The sequence below is a fragment of the Narcine bancroftii genome, chromosome 10 (genome assembly GCF_036971445.1).
Source record: "Narcine bancroftii isolate sNarBan1 chromosome 10, sNarBan1.hap1, whole genome shotgun sequence".
NCBI lineage: Eukaryota > Metazoa > Chordata > Chondrichthyes > Torpediniformes > Narcinidae > Narcine > Narcine bancroftii.
Window position 1 is genome coordinate 15,631,516 of NC_091478.1, and position 20,707 is coordinate 15,652,222.

At 39.7% G+C, this 20,707-nt stretch overlaps 1 protein-coding gene and 1 pseudogene across 10 annotated transcripts in view; both read left to right on the top strand.

Moving 5' to 3' along the window:
* Positions 1-20,707, top strand: part of atrnl1b (attractin-like 1b) — a 617,494-nt gene that overhangs the window by 68,639 nt on the left and 528,148 nt on the right. For all 10 annotated transcript variants that reach the window (XR_011345361.1, XR_011345362.1, XR_011345364.1 and 7 more), the window contains exons 9-10: positions 2,106-2,289; positions 17,747-17,901. Coding sequence is in view for 6 of the 10 variants with exons in the window: in XM_069900005.1 (XP_069756106.1) it covers positions 2,106-2,289; positions 17,747-17,901 (339 nt within the window). In the remaining 4 variants the exon portion in view is untranslated. The remainder of the gene's footprint in view (positions 1-2,105; positions 2,290-17,746; positions 17,902-20,707) is intronic.
* On the top strand, positions 19,493-19,587 carry LOC138745138 (U6 spliceosomal RNA; annotated as a pseudogene).

The following is a 20,707-nucleotide window of genomic DNA, read 5'->3' on the forward strand; positions in this document are numbered from 1 at the left end:
AATAGTTACTTATCAACTTAAATAGTTTGGAAGCCAATATCTGAAGCATAAAGGAAGGAATGGCTTCACCCAGCTGAACTGTTGCTAATTTGAATTTCATTGTCCTTGATGCAACTAGGCGTCAGAATTGGGCTCTATTGACATACAAAATTTTGGCCAAGGGTGAAGGAAATGGCCTAATTTATGACTATTGTTTGTTCATTTTTGAAGGGCAAACTCTTGACTGTCAGTTGACCTGTTTCCTCATTCAATTTTATAGTTGTTACTCGACATTACCTTGGTTACCTGACCCTCAGTATTAATATGCCCATTATTTATATGTACATGTCTGATTCTGAACATTTGAGCAATTAAGCAAATGAACTACCTTCTTGAAACAGTAGAACTCTGATTATCCGAAATGGTCGGGACTGGGCCTATGTTGGGTAAATGTTTTTTTTTTGTCAAACTGGTTATTTTTTGTAAAACAGCCCAGTAGCAACAGCAAATCACATGAAGCAATGTTTAAAGTACAAGGGAAGGCCTTTTTAAGCATTAAAATAATATTTAATTCTCACCAAAAAATGTTGGCCGCAGCCAATCCCCAACACTGTCACCAAAGCTTCCCGGTCCAGTGGAACACTGGTGAGTCGACACTCTCCTGTCTCCCCAGTCACTGGAGCTCCTGACTGATGGTCGAGTCCTGACTCCGAATCCTCCCCTCGGCCGAGGGGAGGGTTTGGAGTCTGCATCTGGTGTGCCAAGGAGGGAAGGGGAGTGAACACTACTGAGCCCGAAGTCCTGCTTCTGCCTGGGAGCCAGAGGTCTTCATTCCTGCCTGAGAGCTTGAGGTCCCACTCCTGCTTGGGAGGCTGCTCTCCTTGATGACGCCTGGACAAAGGAATCTTCTGACTGCTTGCGCTGGGAGACAGAGGCACGCAGTTTGAGAGGGAGAAAAGACAATAAGGGAAGGTAAAGGAGAATTGAAGAGAGAGAGAGAGAGAGAGAGAGAGAGGAGAGCGTGTTACCTGAAATGAGGACAAACGTTCAAATTTCATGTCGGGTGAATTAAAAAAAAATCTGTGAGGTCAATTCGGCTCTGAAAAAAATTCATATAAATGAGGATTTCTGATTTGTTTCAGATGTCCTCATTATCGGGAATTAAAAAAAAAAATCTCAGATAAATGAGGCTTTCGGAGAATCCGATTTCAGATAATCGGAGTTGTACTGTATTTGAACTAGTTGATTGTGTTTTGTATCTTTATTTGCAAATTATAACATTTTTATAGGACATTCCATTAACTTGAAAAATTGTGATATTTGGTGTGCTTTGGTGATATGCTGGAGAAAACAGTTATTTCTTTTGCACTATTGGTTTTGGAGAAAAACTATACATTAATTGATTTGATTTCCTGTTTGATATTTACATGAAATTTGCAGTTGAATTATTATTGACTAAATCAGGAACGTATTATATTTATGTTGAGATTGGTATCTGATTTCTGATTAAAGCTACCAGGTTGACATTACAAGTGCAAGAGAAAACAAACAGAATTATGAAAATTGAAATTGGGCAAATTGTCATAAATATTTGGTGTTATTTTCATGATTGGGCCATAAAATTTATTTTTATTTTTGTGGAAATAAATAAATAAATAGAATTAGTTTTTGTATTGTTATGTGAGTAAATTGGATATTTCTTATTTGAATTAAAATATAAAAAAGCATTTTGGTATGAATGATGGGAAACACATTTATTGACAATTATTGATCAGGATTTATCCTTGAAACACATCGCTTTCAGCATAATTAATCCTTATACAGTAAAACACCGGCATATGGAACTTATGGGGATTGGTAAATGCTGTAGGTATGAATTTTCCGGTTGCTTGAGATTGCGTGTTGTGTGATTGGTGAATGAACAGTGAAGCACGCCAATTTTAAATGTCCATATTTTTTTAACCTATTTATTTACTACAATTTTTTTTTTTTTGCCGGTTGCTTGAGGCTGCCAGTTGTTTGAATTCCAAATCATAACGGTTTTACTGTATACTTTTTGTGCATAGAATGGAATATATTGAGTTAACTTTGATATGCTTCTAAAATTAGTCTTACTTCCTATCCAGAGACCAATACATGGTTAGTAACTGAGACAAAGGGTGCAATAGTTCAGGGTGGATATGGACACAGCAGTGTTTACAGTGCAAGAACAAAATCGATTTATGTACATGGAGGATACAAAGCATTTAGAAGCAATGAGTATGGTTTGGTGGATGACCTCTACAAGTACACAATATATAGCCACACCTGGTAAGTAGAGCAGTTATGCTCCTTTTCCGTTTATTTTGATTGCGGAACATCCTGTGCAATTGATTTGAAGCAGAAAGAATTAAATTGTGTTGGAGATCTTAATGGAACTGGAACAATTATTCCACTTTGTTCTTTAGAGCGCTAGAATCAAAACATCGAAAATACTTATTGAGGCTTAAATATTTGAGGCTTTTTCAGTGCAATGTTGCATTTAGCTGGCTTTAGCTACATACTTTTGAAATGATTGGGATCAGAGCTTTCTCAAAAGCACAGCAAGAAAGGAATTGCGCTTCAAACATTTCCTTTCTCAGCCATGGCAACACCCCCATGTCTCCTCTGCATCATTCTGGCAGCATCCCATCCTTCCCGTGATATGGCCACCAGAATTGCTGTGAGAGCTGGTGTAGCTTTGGGTGGAGGTCATTATTTTGCAAGAAAATATGAGAATGGGGGCGGGTGGTTTTGTTGGTGAGGAATGAAATTCAGTCCCTTGTGAGGGGTTTCAGAATCACAAGATTCAGAGTCAGTATGGATAGAACTGAGAAATTGTAAGGGCAAAAAGACCCTAATGGGAATTATCTACAGGCCTCCAAATAGTTGCCTGGATATAGGGTGCAAATTGAATCAAGAATTAAAATTGGTATGTTACAAAGGTAATGCTACAGTTGTTATGGGGGATTTCAACATGCAGGTCGACTTGTTGGTGCTGGACACCAAGAAAGGGAGTTTGTGGAGTGCCTCCAAGATGGATTCTTAGAGCAGCTTGTACTGGAAGCTGCCAGGCAGAAGGCAATTTTGGATTTAGTGTTGTGTAATGAACCGGATTTGATATGTATCTCGAGGTAAAGGAGCCATTAGGAGGTAGTGACCATAAGTTTTAATCTATAATTTGAGAAGGAGAAGGGAAAATATGAAATGTCAGTATCACAGTTGAACAAAGGGGACTATGGAGCCATGAAGGAGGAGCTGGCAAAAGTTGACTGGAAAGGTACCCGAGCAGGGGTGAAAGTGGAACAACGTTGGCAGGTATTTCTGGGAATGACACAGAAGGTGCGGCATCAGCTCATTCCAAAAAGGAAGAAAGATTCTAAGGGGAATAAGGGGTGACCATAGCTGACAAGGGAAGCCAAGGACAGTATGAAAATAAAAGAGAAGTATAACAACAAAGATGAGTGAGAAGCCAGATGATTGGGAATCTTTTAAAAAACAACAGAAGAGAACTAAAAAGGCAATACGGGGAAAAAAAAATGAGGTACAAAGGTAAGCTCGTCAAGAATATCAAGAAATCATAGATGCATTAGTAATCATTTTCCAATTTTTTTTAGATTCAGGATCAGTTCTTGCGGATTGGAGGGTAGTTAATGTCCCACTTTTTAAGAAAGGAGGGAGAGAGAAAACAGGGACATCAGTGGTGGGGAAGATGCTGGAGTCGATGATAAAAGATAGCTGCAACAGGATCGGTCTGAGTCAGCATGGATTTTTGAAGGGGAAATCATGCTTGACTAATCTGGAATTTTTTTGAGAATGTAACTATGAAAATGGATCAGGGAGAGCCAGTGGATGTCATATACCTGGAGTTCAAAAAGCCTTTGATAAGATCCCACATAGGAGATTAATGGGCAAAATTAGAGCACATGGTATTGGGGGTAGGGTACTGATATGGATATAAAATTGGTTGGCAGATAGGAAGCAAAGAGTGTGGATTAATGGGTCCCTTTCAGAATGGCTGGCAGTGACTAGTTGGGTACCACAAGGCTTGGTGCTGGGACAGCAGTTATTTACTATATACATTAATGATTTAGATGAAGGGATTAAAAGTAACATTAGAAAATTTGCAGTTTACACAAAGCTGGGTGGCAGTGTGAAATGTAAGGAAGATTTTATAAGGAGGATGTGTCTTGGACAGGTTGGGTGAGTGGGCAATTGCAGTTTAACGTGGATAAATGTGAGGTACCAAGAACAGAAAGGCAGATTACTGTCTGAATGGTGTCAAATTAGGAAAAAGGGAAGTACAACGGGATGTGGTGTCTTTGTTCATTGGTCACTGAAAGTAAGCATGCAGGTACAGCAGGAGTTGAGTTGAGGAGCAAAGAGGTCCTTCTGCAATTGTACGGGGCCCTGGAGTATAGTGTGCATTTTTGGTCTCCTTTGAGGAAGGACATTCTTGTTACTGAGGGAGTGTAGTGTAGGTTCACGAGGTTAATTCCCGGGATGGCGGGACTGTCGTATGTTGAAAGATTGGACTGACTGGGCTTGTATACACTGGAATTTAGAAGGATGAGAAAGGATCTGATTGAAACATAAGGTTATTAAGGGATTGGACACGCTAGAGGCAGGAAACATGTTCCCGATGTTGGGGGAGTCTAGAACCGGAGGCCATAGTTTAAGAATAAGGGGTAGGCCATTTAGAATGGAGTTGAAGAAAAACATTTTCACCCAGAGAGTTGTGGATCTGTGGAATGCTCTGCCTCAGAAGGCAGTGGAAGCTAATTCTCAGATGCTTTCAAGAAAGAGTTCGATAGAGCTCTTAAAGATAGTGGAGTCCAGGGATATGGGGAGAAGGCAGAAACGGGGTGCTGATTGTGGATGATCAGCCATGATCATGGTGAATGGCAGTGCTGGCTCAAAGGGCTGAATGGCCGACTCTTGCATCTATTGTCAGGAATTAAGATGCATTACTGAAAACCTAGAATTCCTGTATGACAGGAATGTGATAAAACTGACGAGTTCTATGGGAGACCATACTAGTCATTCTCACCAGAGGCTCTGTGGCCCTTCTTGGAGGCAACAGCATACTTAAGTAAATGCTTTGATTACTTTTCACCTTCATAAGGTAAATATTTTATTTTATTTTAAAAATGTAGTTGTTCGTAGGAGAGTGTTGTTTTTCTATATTGTTTGAGTTGGCTGCACGTTGATGCGAAGATCAAAGCGATCTCTTTCTCTGCTTCCTTTGACAATTTACTGCTCTCCAAGCTTTTTCTTGCTTTTTAAAAAAGGTTACATTTTGCTCAGCATGTTACCTAAGGAAGCAAAGCGCAAGACAAGTATTAAATTGTTTTGAAGTATTATAATTTTTTGAGTTTTTGAATACTCATATTTCCATGCAATACTTACATAAAATGCCATGCTGAGTGCATGTGAAAGGATTGCTATGATACCTTTTAACTTGATCATAATTATTCTGACCTAGATGATATAATTGTAGATGCTTCAAATGCCAGCCTTAGTCAGTTCAGACTTAATTGGAAGTATCAGAAAAGAGATTTTTCATCTATGGTCATTGATATTTTCCAGAAGGATCTTTCCAACAGGAATTGCCTGATAATTGGGGAAAATTCCTGATCTACAACTGGAAATTTATTTAGAACGGAAGGTGGTATTAGAGGCTTGCAGAACTTTATTAATATAAAACAAGTAAATTCGACGGCTGATAGAATAATCCCTCGGTCCTAATGAGGAACTTTGGCTCAAAGTCGACCATTTTTCTCCCACTGATGTTGCTTGATCCACTGAGTTCCTCCAGCAGATTGCCTTTGGCATCAGATTCCAGAAACTGCAGTCTTCGACGCTGCTTGATCCACTGAGTTCCTCCAGCAGATTGCGTTTGGCTTCAGATTCCAGAAACTGCAGTCTTCTGTGTGCCTCTTGGAAAAGTGTATGTTACGATGCAGTGATGGGAATAAAATGCTAGGGGCAGAGCAGAATTGTCAAAGTAACAATCACCAGTCAGAGACAAAGCAAGAAAAAACAAAAATGGAAGCAGCCATGTGGCGGGAAGTGTGAAATTATTATATTAATTTTTAAGTCCTACAGGCAGAAACTTGGATAGGTGGAATATGAGGTGGTGTTCCCAAAATTTAGAAGAGCAGTGTATTGGCAGATTTTTAAATTTTATCAGGAATAACCTCTACCAGACAGCATGTTTCATGTTATCCATTCCCTGAAGTTAGGGATCTTTTCATTGTTGAGCATATGGTAATATTAAACTAAATGGAATCATTTATCAGGAGGACCTGTAAAGTCACTGCATGGATGTTTTAACTTTGGACTCTTTAGTCCTTGAGCTTTGTGATCAACCTTCCAGGACTCTTGGTGCAGAATATAGGCTGTGAATTTATAGTCTTATTTTGATAGACTAGTATATTCTGCGAACAAGACTTCTTGAGCAAGTGAAAATCTGCACTGTACTCTAGTTTGGACCATAGATCCAGAAACAGCCAGACTGGTTTGATTAAAATGATGAAGAAATCATGACTCTACTTGGGGGAAAAAAAAGACAAACTTCACAGAGAATACTAAACTAATTCTAAATCCATCTCTTAAAAAGATGCTCTTTCCAACATTTGCAGAAATGTCCAAATAATGCTGAATGCATACATGTGGTTTGGTAATAAGCTATGCTGAACTAAAAACTTCTCTTCTGCTCTAAAGTCTGCATTTTGTCTTCATCTTCTGGTGGTTCACTCATCACAGAAAAGAAACCGAGATTGGCGGAGCATTTCAATTCTGTCCTAAGTAGACCATCTACACTCAATGAAGAAGAACATTTTTCTTTTTTTTTGTCAATCTCCACCTCATCTGGTTCAATTGTTTGCATCTCTTGTTTAACTACTTCTGTAATTTTCCTTCCCCTCTATTTTTTCTTCTGAGTGCAAATCTGGAATGATTGAAGATAGTGTTCACATTTTTGAACTGGTCTATCCAATTCAATGACTAAAGGAAATGAAGGTATCAGAAAGAATAACTTTCTATTTCACATAGAGACATGAATCTAAACTTGAGGTCCATTCTCGAACTGCACTTTTATGCAGATAAAATGGATGTGACAGGGAAAACATGTCAGCATTTAAAGAGTTTTTCTTTCTAATTTTGAGAGTGCTATGTATTTAATCCTGTTTTCTACTTAGCCCTGGTTAGATTAGATTCATGATTATAAAACAGTGGCTGAGGATAATAGAGGAAAATGCAATGTACTTGTTAGGGAATGGTGGTCGTACAAATCTCTGATTAGTACAATAGCTAATTCAGGACAACTAAAATCCAACTTCATTTCGAAAGAAAGCCCTTGTGTCATTTTTGTTTCTCACTGAGGTGAAAAATTGCAAGACTATCTTGGTATTAAGGCTTGCAGTGAAAGTGAAAACCTTCTACCATTTGCATGAGAATGATTAGATTTTTCCATTGAGTGCTTTGTGTATCTTTTTGTAAATGGAACTTTTGCCCTTTTCAGAAAGCTGTAATTTCTAAGGCTTCCTCGAACCATCAACTTGCCAGTTAAAATGAGACTTTAACAAGATAGTAAAGTACAGTTGGATCACAGTGCTTAGGGGAAGCAATCTGACTGAAATGTCTCAACATGCTACTTCTCTCTGAGCCTAATGAGCCGAATTATCTTTTGAAGCTGTTATAATGGGAAGCAAAACTGACAGTATAGCATGTGCAAGGACTTGTTTCTTAACACACCATTAAACTTGTGCAGTGATGGCCATCTCATGAATAACGTCAACAAAAATTCAAGAAAACTTATATTTGCATTAAAATTAGCTTATTTTTAAAAAAAATGCAGTATATAAAATACCAAACTGATGTTGTGCAAAATCTTACCCCATTCAGTAAATGAGCATTGTGGTGAGGCAACCAGATGTATTTTTGAGTAGTCAATATACTTTTATTTGGGATTTGGGACCTCACTTTGTCACTCTTTAGAGGGGTAGGGTTGTAGTCCAAAGTATGCTGATGTTATTTAATACCTATTTTAAACTTATTCGTTTGAGATACTTTGATTAATGTTGGAACCCATGCAATTGCAGGTGATTTTGTTTGGTCAATGCCAGCTGTAACTCTGTAGCCTGGATTGTGCATTGGGAAAGGTGGTAAGACATGCCTCATTCAATTTCATAGATAAAATTGAACAGCAACATCTCGTGTCCATGTGCTGCTAAAATGGATATCTGGAAGTTCCATCGTACCTGATCATTCATTCCATGTCCTTTACTTGAACAATAGTCAGAAAATTGAAATCTTTGAAACATAGAAAATTGTAGCACTCTAACTGATAGCTTACTAAGTCCAGCTGGAAAACAATTGACATGGTAGAGTGAGGTGTATAAAGGCGTATAAAGGGCTCATATTTATGGATCATTGGGATCTGGAGAAGGTCTGACCTGTATAAAAAAAAAAAAAAAAAGGGCTGCACCTGAACTGGAGGAGGGACAAATATCCAATGATGAGAAATGCTTTCATATGCTGGTTATGGCCAGAATTAACATGTACCAAAGCAAAGATTTGGACCTGCTGCAATTTGCCTATAGTCATAATCACTCCACAGTAGATGCAATATTTCTGGCTCCCCACTCAGCTCTGGATCACCATGAAAATAGCAATTCATACAAACGGCTGCTCTTCATAGACTACACCTCGGCCTTCAATACCATTATTTCCTCAGTGCTGGTCTAGAAAATAAACCCCACTCTGCTACTGGATCCTTGACTTTCTCATCAGAAGACCATAGTCGGTATGAATTGGAAACAACGAGTCCTCTTCACTGATTATCAACACAGGTGCATCCCAAGGATGTATGCTTCGCCCACTGCTGTACTCATTATACACCCATGACTATGACAGGCAATATTTCATTGCTATCTACAAGTTTGTCGACGAGACAACAGTTGTCAGCAGAATCACAAATGGCAATGAGGAAGCGTCCAGGAGGGAGATGGATCAACTTGTTGAATGGTATAACCTTGCGCTCAACATCAGCAAAACCAAGGAGATGATTGTAGACTTCAAGGAAGAAGACAGGGGAACACTGCCCAGTCTTCATTGAGGGCTCAGTAGTGGAGGGGGTCAAAAGCTTCAAATTCCTGGGTGTCAACATCTCCGAGGATCTGTCCTGGAGCCTCCATGTTGATTCCATCACAAAGAAAGCTTGCCAGTGGCTATACTTTGTGAGGTGTCTGAGGAGATTCGTTACATCACCGAAGACTCACCTAAACTTCTACAGTCTACAGGTGCTCTATGGAGAATATTCTGGCTGGTTGCATCACTGCCTGGGTTGGAGGCACCAACTCTCAGGACAAGAATAAATGCCAGAGGGTTGTTAACTTGGCCTGTGTCATCACACGCACCAGATCACTCCATCAAAGACATCTTCATGAGGTGGTGTCTTAAAAAGGCACCCTCGAACCTCCTAGGCCATGCCCTCTTTATTCTGTTACCATCGGGGGGGGGGGGGGGGGAAATGTACAGGAGCCTAAAAATGAGCACTCAATGGCACAAGAACAGCTTCTTCCCCGCTGCCATCATATTCCTGAATAATCAATGAACCAAAGACACTGCCTTAGTTTTTGTACACTATTACATTTTTTTTTAAATATAATTGTAAGGTGATTATAATATGAATGTTTGCTCTATGATGTTGCTGCAAAACAACAAATTTCAGGACTTGTTCATGACAATAATTTCTGATATCCTGGTGGGTAGATTTTCTAGAGCTGTTGGCGGGGGGTGGGGGGGTGCGGGGATCGGAATGTGAGTGCAGAGATTAGGGTAGAAGGACAAAAACAAAAAACTCTGTGTCCTCAATTGGTGATGAAGGACAGGGAGGGGACAAAACACAAATAGGATGGGGGGGGGATGAAATATGCCTATTTCAACGCTAGAAGTATATTAGGAATAAAGGGGATGAACTTAGAGCATGGATCAGTATATGTTACAGAAACTTGGCTGGAGGATGGGCAGGATTGGCTGATGCAGGTACTGGGGTTTTTGTGTTTTTAAAAATAATTAGATGGGAGGTAGAAAAGGAGGAGGAGATGCATTACTGGTCAGGGATAGCATCACAGCTATAGAAAGGAAGGACGCTGCAGAAGGATTGTCCACTGAGTCGGTGTGGGTGAGGCAACTAGTTAAAAGGAAGAAGGAAGCAAAAGATAGATATAAGGAGGAGAGAACAGTAATGTCTCATGAGAATATATGGTTGCCAGGAAGGAGCTTAAGAAAGGAGCTCAAAGGGGGCATGAGAAGGCTTTGGCATGTAGGATTAAGGAGAACCCCAAGGTGTTCTATGTGCATGTGAAGAACAGAAGGATGACAGAGTGAAGATAGGACCGATTAGAGAGAAAGGTAGTAAGATGTGCCTGGAAGTGGATGAGGTCTTCAATGAATACTTTTCTTCAATATTCACTAAAGAAAAAGACCTTGATGATGGTGAGGACAATATGGGTGGGGTAAATTTTCAAGAGGATATTGATCGTGCGAGAGAATGTGTTGAAGCAGTTAAAATGCATTAGGATGGAGCCCAACAGAATATTCCCTAGACTGCTCCACAAGGCGAGGGAGGAGATTGCTGAGCCTCTGTGTCCTCGTTAACTACGGGAATGGTACTGGAGGATTGGAGGGTGGAAAATGTTGTCCCCTTGTTCAGAAACGATAATAGGGAAAGTCCAGATAATTACAAACCAGTGAGCTTTACGTCTTTGGTGGGCAAGTTGTTGGAAAGGATTCTTAGAGATAGGATCTATGGACATTTAGAGAATCATGGTCTGATCAGGGGCAGTCAGCATGGCTTTGTGAAGGGCAGATCATATCTCATAAGTCTGATAGAGTTCTTTGAGGAGGTGACCAGGCATATTGATGAGAGTAATGTGGTGGATGTGGTCTACATGGATTTTAGAAATGTATTTAACATGGTTCCACATGGTAGGCTTATTCAGAAAGTCAGAAGGCGTGGGATCCAGGGAAGCTTGTTGATATGGATTCAGAATTGGCTTGCCTGTCGAAAGCAGAGGGTTGTGGTGGAGGGAGTACGTTTGGATTGGAGGGTTGTGCCTCATGGTGTCTTTCAAGGATCGGTTCTGGGACCTCTGCTTTTCGTGATTTTTATTGACAACTTGGACGAGGGGGTAGAAGGGTGGGTCGGCAAGCTTTCAGATGACACAAAGATCGGTGGTGTTGTGGATAGTATAGAGGATTGTAGAAGATTGCAGAGGGACATTGATGGGAGCAGGTCTGGGCTGAGAAGTGGCGGATGGAGTTCAATCCGGAGAAGTGTGAGGTAGTACACCTTGGAACGACCATCTCCAAGACAAAGTACAAAGTTAATGGCAGGATTGTTGGTAGTGTGGAAGAGCAGAGAGATCTGGGGGTCCATGTCCACGGTTCCCTGAAAGTTGCCTCACAGGTAAACAGGGTAGTTAAGAAAGCTTATGGGGATTTAGCTTTCATAAATCAAGGAATTGAGTTTAAGAGCTACAAAGTAATGATGTAGCTCCACAAAACTTTAGTTAGACCACACTTGGAGTACAGTGTTGAGTTCTTGTCACCTCATTATAGGAAAGACATGGAAGTGTTGGAAAGGATGCAGAGGAGATTTACCAGGATGATACCTGTCTAAGAGAGTATGCATTATGATCAGAGATTAAGGGAGCTAAGGCTTTATTCTTTGGAGAGGAGGAGGATGAGAGGTGACATGATAGAGGTATACAAAAAAAGAGGAATAGATGAATGGACCGCCAGTGCTTCCTTCCCAGGGCACTATTGGTCAATACAAGAAGACATGTCTTTAAGGTAATAGGTGGAAAGTTCAAGGGAGATGTTAGAGGAAGGGTTTTAACCCAGAGAGTGGTTGGTGTGTGGAATGCACTACCTGGGTCAGTGGTGGAGGCAGGTACATTGGTGAATTTCAAGTGTCCACTAGACAAGCATATAGAAGAATTTAAAATAGAGGGTCATGTGGGAGGCAGGGCCTAAAAGTTGACCCAACATTGTGGGCCGAAGGGGACTGCACTGTTCTATGTTTATAAATATCTTAACAACTTCTGATAAGTTATTACAAGTCACAAGTGAGGAGTCTCTTCTTCGGAATGTGATTAGTTTTGGACAAAAGTAATTATTTGTGGCCCATTTTAATTCCCGTCTCTTTTCTCCCACATTCATCTCTTAATTTCTCTATTTTTATTCTTCCTTCCTTCCTTCCTTCCCTCCCCTCATTCATTTGTTTTCAATACCAATTGGTCCTTGTAATTGCGTACATTTCAGCACATGTAGGATTCCATTTACATTTTGATGACCTGTTTATAAAAACAAATTAAAAGGAAAACACCATTTGTGTAAAAGCATGTCATGATTTTTAAAAATCAGCATCTCATCAGAAGGAACATTGATTCCACCTCATGGATGCTGAGTTAAAGATGCATCTCCACCAACATTTACTTCATTCAATTTAATATTTGCTGGAGGCAATAAATAGTTGAAGGTTCAGCTCATTTAAAATGTTTAAATATGATTATTTTGGTGTAAAATTCTCATTTTATATGTCACTAGTATAGTAATTTGGTATTACTGTCAGCAAACTATACATTGAAACTGAAGAACGTGACTCTTTAATGCGCGTGCAGTGTTGATGTGTAATATTCCCTGAAAGATTACCAATAAGGAACCATGCAAAAAGATTTGCAATTGCATTGCATTGCAGTATCAATTTAAGCATGCTGTTTAAAACTTGGTCAGGTGGCGGAGTTAATGACAGAGAATTTGAGGTAACGATGTGGTTTCAAACCTATTCCAATTCATTTGAGATCGCTCACTTGTATATCAGTAATCCTCAGCACAATACTATTAAAAATTTTTGCTCTTTTGGATGCCATAAAATCTGAAATTACTTTGTGAATATTGTCATATTCTTTAACCCACCCAGTTCATGGCAACCAAGTACCTTTCAATATACAAATTCCATTGTTTGGTACAGGTTCTGGACTTCTATGCCTCTGTGATTCTGTGATTCCTATGCTTGTCTAGAAATGTCTTTAATGTTGTGAGGGTTTTTGTCTCAATCACCCTTTTATTTGTCACCTCACTGGTGGACAGGAAATTGGTTGAAGATCACTCCCCCCCCGTATCCATAGATAGAAGATCTATCCATAGCCAACACACGTGTGGGACAAGCTCTTTTCCTAAATCACCCAAGCCCACTTCTGGCCATGATCCCCAGGCAGTGCTGGAGAGCCACTTGTGAGGCATGTGCTGTAAAAAGGGGTGAGGCTTAATCTTGATGTGCACTGGGGTGAATCACCATCGCTCACCCAGTTTAACTTGTACATTTGTAGGATAGCTTCTTTAATCTGTGATCTTTGCCAGTACATTGGAAATGGGTTGTGGTGGGGGGTGGGGGGAGAGGGGGAATGGTGGCAAGTACTGTTTATTTTCGCCACTTGTAGCTCGGGTAACCTGAATGCTAGTGAGATCAATTTGCATGTGATTGTGCTCCTGTCTCCTGTTTCATATTATTTTCCCATTTGATAGTAAATTCCACATTTTTATTTTGAACATGTGTTCAGGCTTGTCACTCCTTGAACCCTTCAATTCTGTTACCTGTATCCTCACCATCACATGTCTCTAGCAGTGCACCCTCTGGGTTTTAAAAAAAATTCTATCCATTCTAAATATCTTGCTCCTACTTTAAATATATGCCCTGTAGCTATAGACACATCTGCTGTTGGGAAAGCATTATTATCTATCGGATATGTGGCCTTCATAGTTTTGTGCACTTCAATTAGATCCCTTTTCAGCTTTTTCCACTCCACTGAAAACTGCCCAGCCTTATCCACTGCTCATAACTGATGTACTGCATCTAAGGCAACATCCTAGTGGATCTCCTCTACTCCAATCCAGAGCATTTGCATCCTTTCTATACTGAGATCATGAAAACTATCAACAATGTTCAGGACGTGGCCTCAACTGTGTTTTATGAACTAACCCATTGACATCTCTACTCTTGTATTTTTGCTGAGGCTCATGAAGGCTAATTTCCCATTTGCCTCTTTCACTACCCTAACTGCTTGGACACACACTAAAGTACTCCTGTTTCTCAATATTTATTTGTAACTGCTATACATTGTGTCTGTTCTTATTTGACCACAAAAATGCATCTCTTAAATCTTTCAAGGTTTAAAATCATCTGCTATTACTTTGCCCAATTTACTTGCTGATCAATATTTTTTGATCACCTGAAATTATCCTTCTCACTATCCACAACATCATTTTGTTTTAGATCTGCAAAATGACTAGTTATATCTCATGTTAACATTCCAGTCATTAATTTATATCATAAACTGTAAGATTTCCAGTACCAATTTCTCTTATGCACTACTGGTCTTTGGCTACCAATCACAAAACCAATGTTCCACTCTGATTCTCTTTCTTAATATTGTACCAATTTGCCAACTTACCTTGGATCCCATGGGTTGTGTAATCTTTGGACAAGGCTTCCATGGAGAAATTGTCAAATCCTTTAATGAAAACTCTTATCATCCACTCTTCTCATCTTTGTGTCTTTGGAAAAAAAAATCAAATTGCTTGAGAAGTTTCTGACTAGTAATGCAAACTAAGCTTGCACAGTCCTTTCCTCATATGGGTAGACACATTGCCATCATTCTTGTGGTTTAGTTCCTGTACGAGAAACACTGAAAATGGAGATGCAATGGATGTCATGACTGCTTAGAGTACTATTAAAATTGCTGTTCAATATTTGGAAAAATCAAAATGGTTCACCGATCCATGGGTGAGAAGAAAGTCTATTTTCCTGATTGCCTTTTGGGCCTATCCTTGTATTGGGAAGGGTTGTGGCTGTCATGTGACAGCACTGCCTCCGACCAAGTCGGAGGACACCAGCTTCCAATCAAGGTTTGGTTCTGCCCCACTCAGTAGTGCACACCTGCACTCTCCATCCTGCCTATACTCGGCTTTTGACTGTTGTAATTAGATTAACCTTCCTGCCTCTGTCCCTCCAGCTCTATAAAGGGGCCATGTGTTCTTTGCCAGCTTGGGACCACCCTGCTTCACTCCAGGCCTAGAAATGTGAAAGGGTGGTGGAGAAACTGTTGGTAAGATCTGCCCTGTTAAAAGGGTTGTGAGCGTTTAATTAGTGTCCTGTGTAGCATAGAGCCGTGCCTGCACTGAGTCAAGGGGTGGTGGGGAATCGTGATTTTTCCCTGATTATTGTATGTATCAGTTCATTGTGTGTGTGTGTGTGTTTGCTCTGCATCAGTTCCCATTTTCCCACACTTGCCTTCTGTAAATAAAATCCTTTCCTACATCAAAACTGTGTTCAGAGTCCTTGCCTTTGAGACCTACCAAACCTGTTTCCTCACTCCCAACAATACTTCATTCCAGTGTTGTACCAATCCTCTAAAGTAGCTGAGCAAGTCCTTCAGGTGATCTTGATGAACCGTTCAAAACTCTTGTAGAACTTGACATGGTTGATGCATGGATGATAATTTTCCTGATTGAGGTGTCTTGAACTAGGGGGTCACATTCTAAAAAATGAGAACTTGGTTATTCAGGACTACAGATTTTTTTTGCATAAAAGGATGGTGAATGTTTAGAATGATGCACTGAAAAAAGGATTTCTGAATTTTGTGAGAATTTAGGGGTATGGATTAATGATTCAGATTTGAGAATTATTGTCAGAATATATACATGACATCACATACAACCCTCAGATTCTTTTTTCTGTGAGCCAGGCAGAGTTATCACTTCAGAATCAGAATTTATTGTCATGAACAAGTCTTGAAATTCGGTGTTTTGCGACAGCGTCGTAGTGCAAGCATTCATATTATAAACATCTTTCAACATTATATATTTTAAAAAAAATTAAAATGGTGCACACAAAGTAAGGCAGTGTCTTTGGTACATTGATTATTTAGGAATTTGATGGCAGCAGGAAAGAAGCTGTTGTACCGCTGAGGGCTTGTCTTCAGGCTCCTGTACCTTTTTCCTGATAGTAGCAGAGTGAAGAGAGCATGGCCTGGGTGGTGGGGGTCTTTGAGGATAGGAGCTGCTTTTTTAAGACCCCACCTCATGCAGATGTCCTCGATGGAGTGAAGTCTGGTGCCTGTGATGACGCAGGCCAAGTTAACAACCCTCTGGAGTTTATTCTTGGAATGATAATTGGCACCTCCGTACCAGGCAGTGATACAACCAGCCAGAGTACTCTCCACGGTACACCTGTGGAGGTTTATGAGAGTCTTCAGTGGCTTACTGAACCTCCTCAGACACCTCACAAAGTATAGCTGCTGGCAAGCTTTCTTTGTGATTGCATCAAGACGGAGGCTCCAGGACAGATCCTCGGAAATGTTGACACCCAGGAATTTGAAGCTCTTGATCCTCTCCACTACTAAGCCCTCAATGAGAACTGGGCCGTGTTCCCCTTCTGAAGTCCACAATCATCTCCTTGGTTTTGTTGATGTTCAGCACAGGGTTGTTAAAAAACTGTACACAATGTAAACAACTGTTCAATATGGAGAGGGAAAAAAAACCAAACAATAAGGTGCAAAATTACGAGTCCTTAAATGAATCTCTGATTTAGTTTATTGTTGAGAAACCTGTTCCTGAACCTGGTGTGAAAGTCTTATGGCACCTGTTCTTTTTTTCCTGATGTAGCAGCGAGAACAGAGTGTGTGCTGGGTGGTGTGGATCCTTGATGATTGCACATGCTCTTCGACAGCAGAAAGTGACCCTGAGGGAGAAGATTGGGCATGAACTCAATGAATGTCAGAGTCGTCATGAGAATTGAATAGCTCACACCTGCTGTTTCTTAAGTTCATAATCATACACAAAATATTAGCCTAGTACCACTACCATGAAACGTACTGTGCATCAAATTCCACCCTTGTGATGTATCTGGTTTTGATGCACTAAGATGTTAAAAATGTGAAATTTACTATTGAACCTCATGAATCAATAATCAGTGGCAATGCACTAGGTGACGAAGACATTTTTATCTTCATCGCTCAAGTAAAGGAGCAGAGAAGTCATGTTATAACTGTACAAGGTACTAGCAAGACTGCACTTGAAATATTATGTACCGTCTTGGTCATCCAGCTCAGGAAAGATAACATTCAGCCTGAAATTAGTACAGAAAAGATGAAGAAGAATGTGTTGGGATAGCTGAGCTTGAATTTTATTGAATTGTGATTTGGATAGGCTGAAACTTCCTGGGGGCATAGAAGGCTAAGGGGGAGGGAGATCTTTTTGACATTCATAAAATTTAAAATCATTAGGGGGAGTGATGAGGTAAATAGGCATAGATCTTTCCACAGGGAAGGGGAGTCTAAAACAAGTAGGTGTAGATTTGAGGTGAGAGGGAAAAGATTTAAGGATCTGAGGGGCATTTTTTTTACACACAGATGGTGGTGGGTATGAACGAGCTGGCAGAAGGAGTGGTAGAATCAAGGACCACTGTAACATTCAAAGGACATTTAGTCAGCCTGATAGATAGGAAAGGTTGAGAGGGATGAGGGCCAAATACAGGGGAATGGGACTATCTTGGACCACATGAATGTTAGGCCGGTTTCTGTGCTGTGGGACACGACTTCAAAGAATATCTCTTGATGTCTGAGTATTTTCTGTGTTGCAAATATCATGTCTTGTATTTTTCTCTTTAAAAACAACTTAGGACAATCCTGAAGGAAAGTGGATTTGCTCGTTATCTTCATTCAGCTGTTATTATCAGTGGAGTGATGCTTGTTTTTGGAGGGAATACTCACAATGATACGTCTCTGAGTAATGGAGCAAAATGTTTCTCTACTGATTTTTTAGCATATGACATTGGTATGTACAATTCTATCTATCTTTTGGATTAAGAGGCATGATATTCTTTGTTCAATGACTGCTTTAAATTTTTTTTTAAGGGTTACACCCACATTTGTACATGATGTTTCCCCTGTTCCACACCCACAATCCCTTTGTCTCAACCTACAAATAGTAAATTTTGTTTACCTTGAGGATATGATCTCTCTTTTTCCATCTTTGCTACGCAAATCTGCTTGTGTCATTGGTTCAGAGAGTGGTGTCTGTAGTATCAACATGTCTGCATTTTTCCTCTCTAATTTTTCTGCCCCCTCCCCTCTCTTGACACATCCTCATGAAGTGACGATCTTCACCATTGCAAAGGGTATTACAGCTGAGAGCTATCATGTTCCCAACCAACATAAAAATTTTCTAGAACCTTTTTTTAAAGAGTATAGTGGGTAAACAGTGAAGAGGCACTGATTTAAATTTCTATTCATTGTCTTTAATACATTACATCCTCCATCCTCCCTCACCTTTAGTTGTATATGGAGTGGGATTACTACTTCTGTGGGAAAAGATGTTAACGGAAAACACATTCAAAGCATTGTTATTTTTAGTTGTGTTTTATATTCCAAGATGACGCAATGAATAATGATAGAATATATAGTTAATGAGCATAAAATATATTCCTTTAATATTTGGGGAAAATAAATTTTGGACATTTTGTATTGCTGAGTACAACCAACATTCAAAATTGCAATATTTCATTGTTTGAGGTGATATGGAGTTAAAATGCATTTTTCAGAAAATGCATTTTCAGAATCTGTTCAAGCATTTTGTTTGGATTTATGAAGGTTTGTAATGTGGAAAATTTATTCAATTGTAGAATGAAGTTTGATGTTGAATTGTAATCATTCATAGAAAATTTGCAGAATTGTCTAGTTAAAACTAGCTGCATCATTTGTTTTCAATTTTATTTAATAATTTCTTTATGCGGCCTCATGTTTTTATTTGGGGCACTTGATATTTCATTTTTACCACAGTGGTTTTGTTCTAGTTGCTGCACATAGGTCAAATCAGAACTGGAATTAATTTATGCAATAATTTGCAATTCACAATAAAAAGGGAGAAATTAGTTCCTTGTCGTTAATATCTAATTCTAGAATATTTTCAGTTCTCAAAAGAATGGATTTCTTTCTAATCATTGAAGTAGAAACATTGTGAAATAATTTTTACTTTGTCTCTAATATTTTTGATCATTCAAATCAATCCAAACATAAAAGTTCATTGATTGAAGTTCCTATGATGTAGTCCTACTTAAGGTTAAGGCTGCAGACAACTTGGTGGCCGGTAGGAGTGGTAACGGTAGTAGACAGGTAGTACAGAATTCCTTTTGACCATTCCTCTTCTAAACAGGTTTACCATTTTGGATACTGCTGTGTGAGATGACCTAACAGGGCAGCAGCTAAGTCAGAGGGGTGGGGGGGAATCATGACTAGCTCAGTGGCTCAGAAGGGGGGGGGGGTGAGGTCAAGCAGAGCAATAAGTGGTTGAGGGCAGACAGGAAGGTCAAAGATGGCTTAGAGTGACTGCAGGACATTCTGAAAGGGCAAGGTAAATTTTAGTATATGTGCTCACTTTGGCAGCATGTGTACTAAAATTGGAAGGATACAGAGAAGATTAGCATGGCCCCTGCTTAAGAATGACATGCACATCCATATTTTGGGGGGCATGGTTAGCGTAGTAGTTAGTGCAATGCTGTTACAGCACGAGCAACTTGGGTTAGAATCTGGTGCTGTGTAAGGAATTTGTACATTTTCCTTATGTCTCAATGGGTTTTCTCTCACCCTTCAAAACGTTCCAGCTTGTAGGTTAATTGGGTGTAACTGGGCAGCATGGGCTTGAGGACAGAAAGGGCCTGATACGATGCTGAATGTCTAAATTTTTTTTTAAAGAAAGCTTATTTTCCTGGTCCATGTAAATGCCAAAGATAGAGGTTTAAAAAACCAGAATGAAGCCCAACAAATGAATTAAGGGAGTTAGAAAGTCAATTAAAAAAAAACAGGACCTTAAAGCTAGTAAGCATAGGATTGTTCTACTAGTGCCATGTGACAGCCAAGACTAGGAATAGTGGGATAGTTGGGATGAAGATGTGGCTTGAACAGTCATATAGGGCCTATTTAGATTCCTGGATCATTGGGACCATTTCTGAGGGAGTCCATGCTTGGGCAGGCAGGAATCAAGATCCAAGGTGTGGTGGTCATGTGGCAAGGACATTGGAATCCATTTAGGGAAACAAAGTGATATAGAATGGAGGCAATAGCAAAAGTAACAAAAATAAAAGTAAAAATCCAAAGCAAGGGATTTAAAAAAGTTCAATTCTAAAAAAGACAATGGGTGTTTAAAAAGACAAGCCTAAAGGTTCTTTGTCTCAATGTAATTGTCTCATTGGGCAATAAGGTAGATAAACTAACAGCTGAATGGAATCAAGCACTTTTGTGTACTGCCTCAGGTCTGAAATGTTGATTGAATTTTACTTATTATGGATGCTGTGTGACTTGTTGAGCTTCTCAAGCACTTTTGTGTTCTGAACTAACGTTAAGCTGAGATGGGATTACTGAGACATGGTTCCAGGGTAACCAAGGTTTGAGAACATTTGGAAAGGATAGACTGAAAAGGAGTTTGGGTGGCATTGCTCATTAAAGAGGTTAATGCAATTGTAGGGCAGGACCATCTGCTTACATAATGTGGAATCTCCTGATGAAAAAGATGCAGGCCTGAAATATCAACTGCCTTTACTATGGATGCTAGATGCTGTGCTGAGTTTCTCCAGCACTTTTCTATA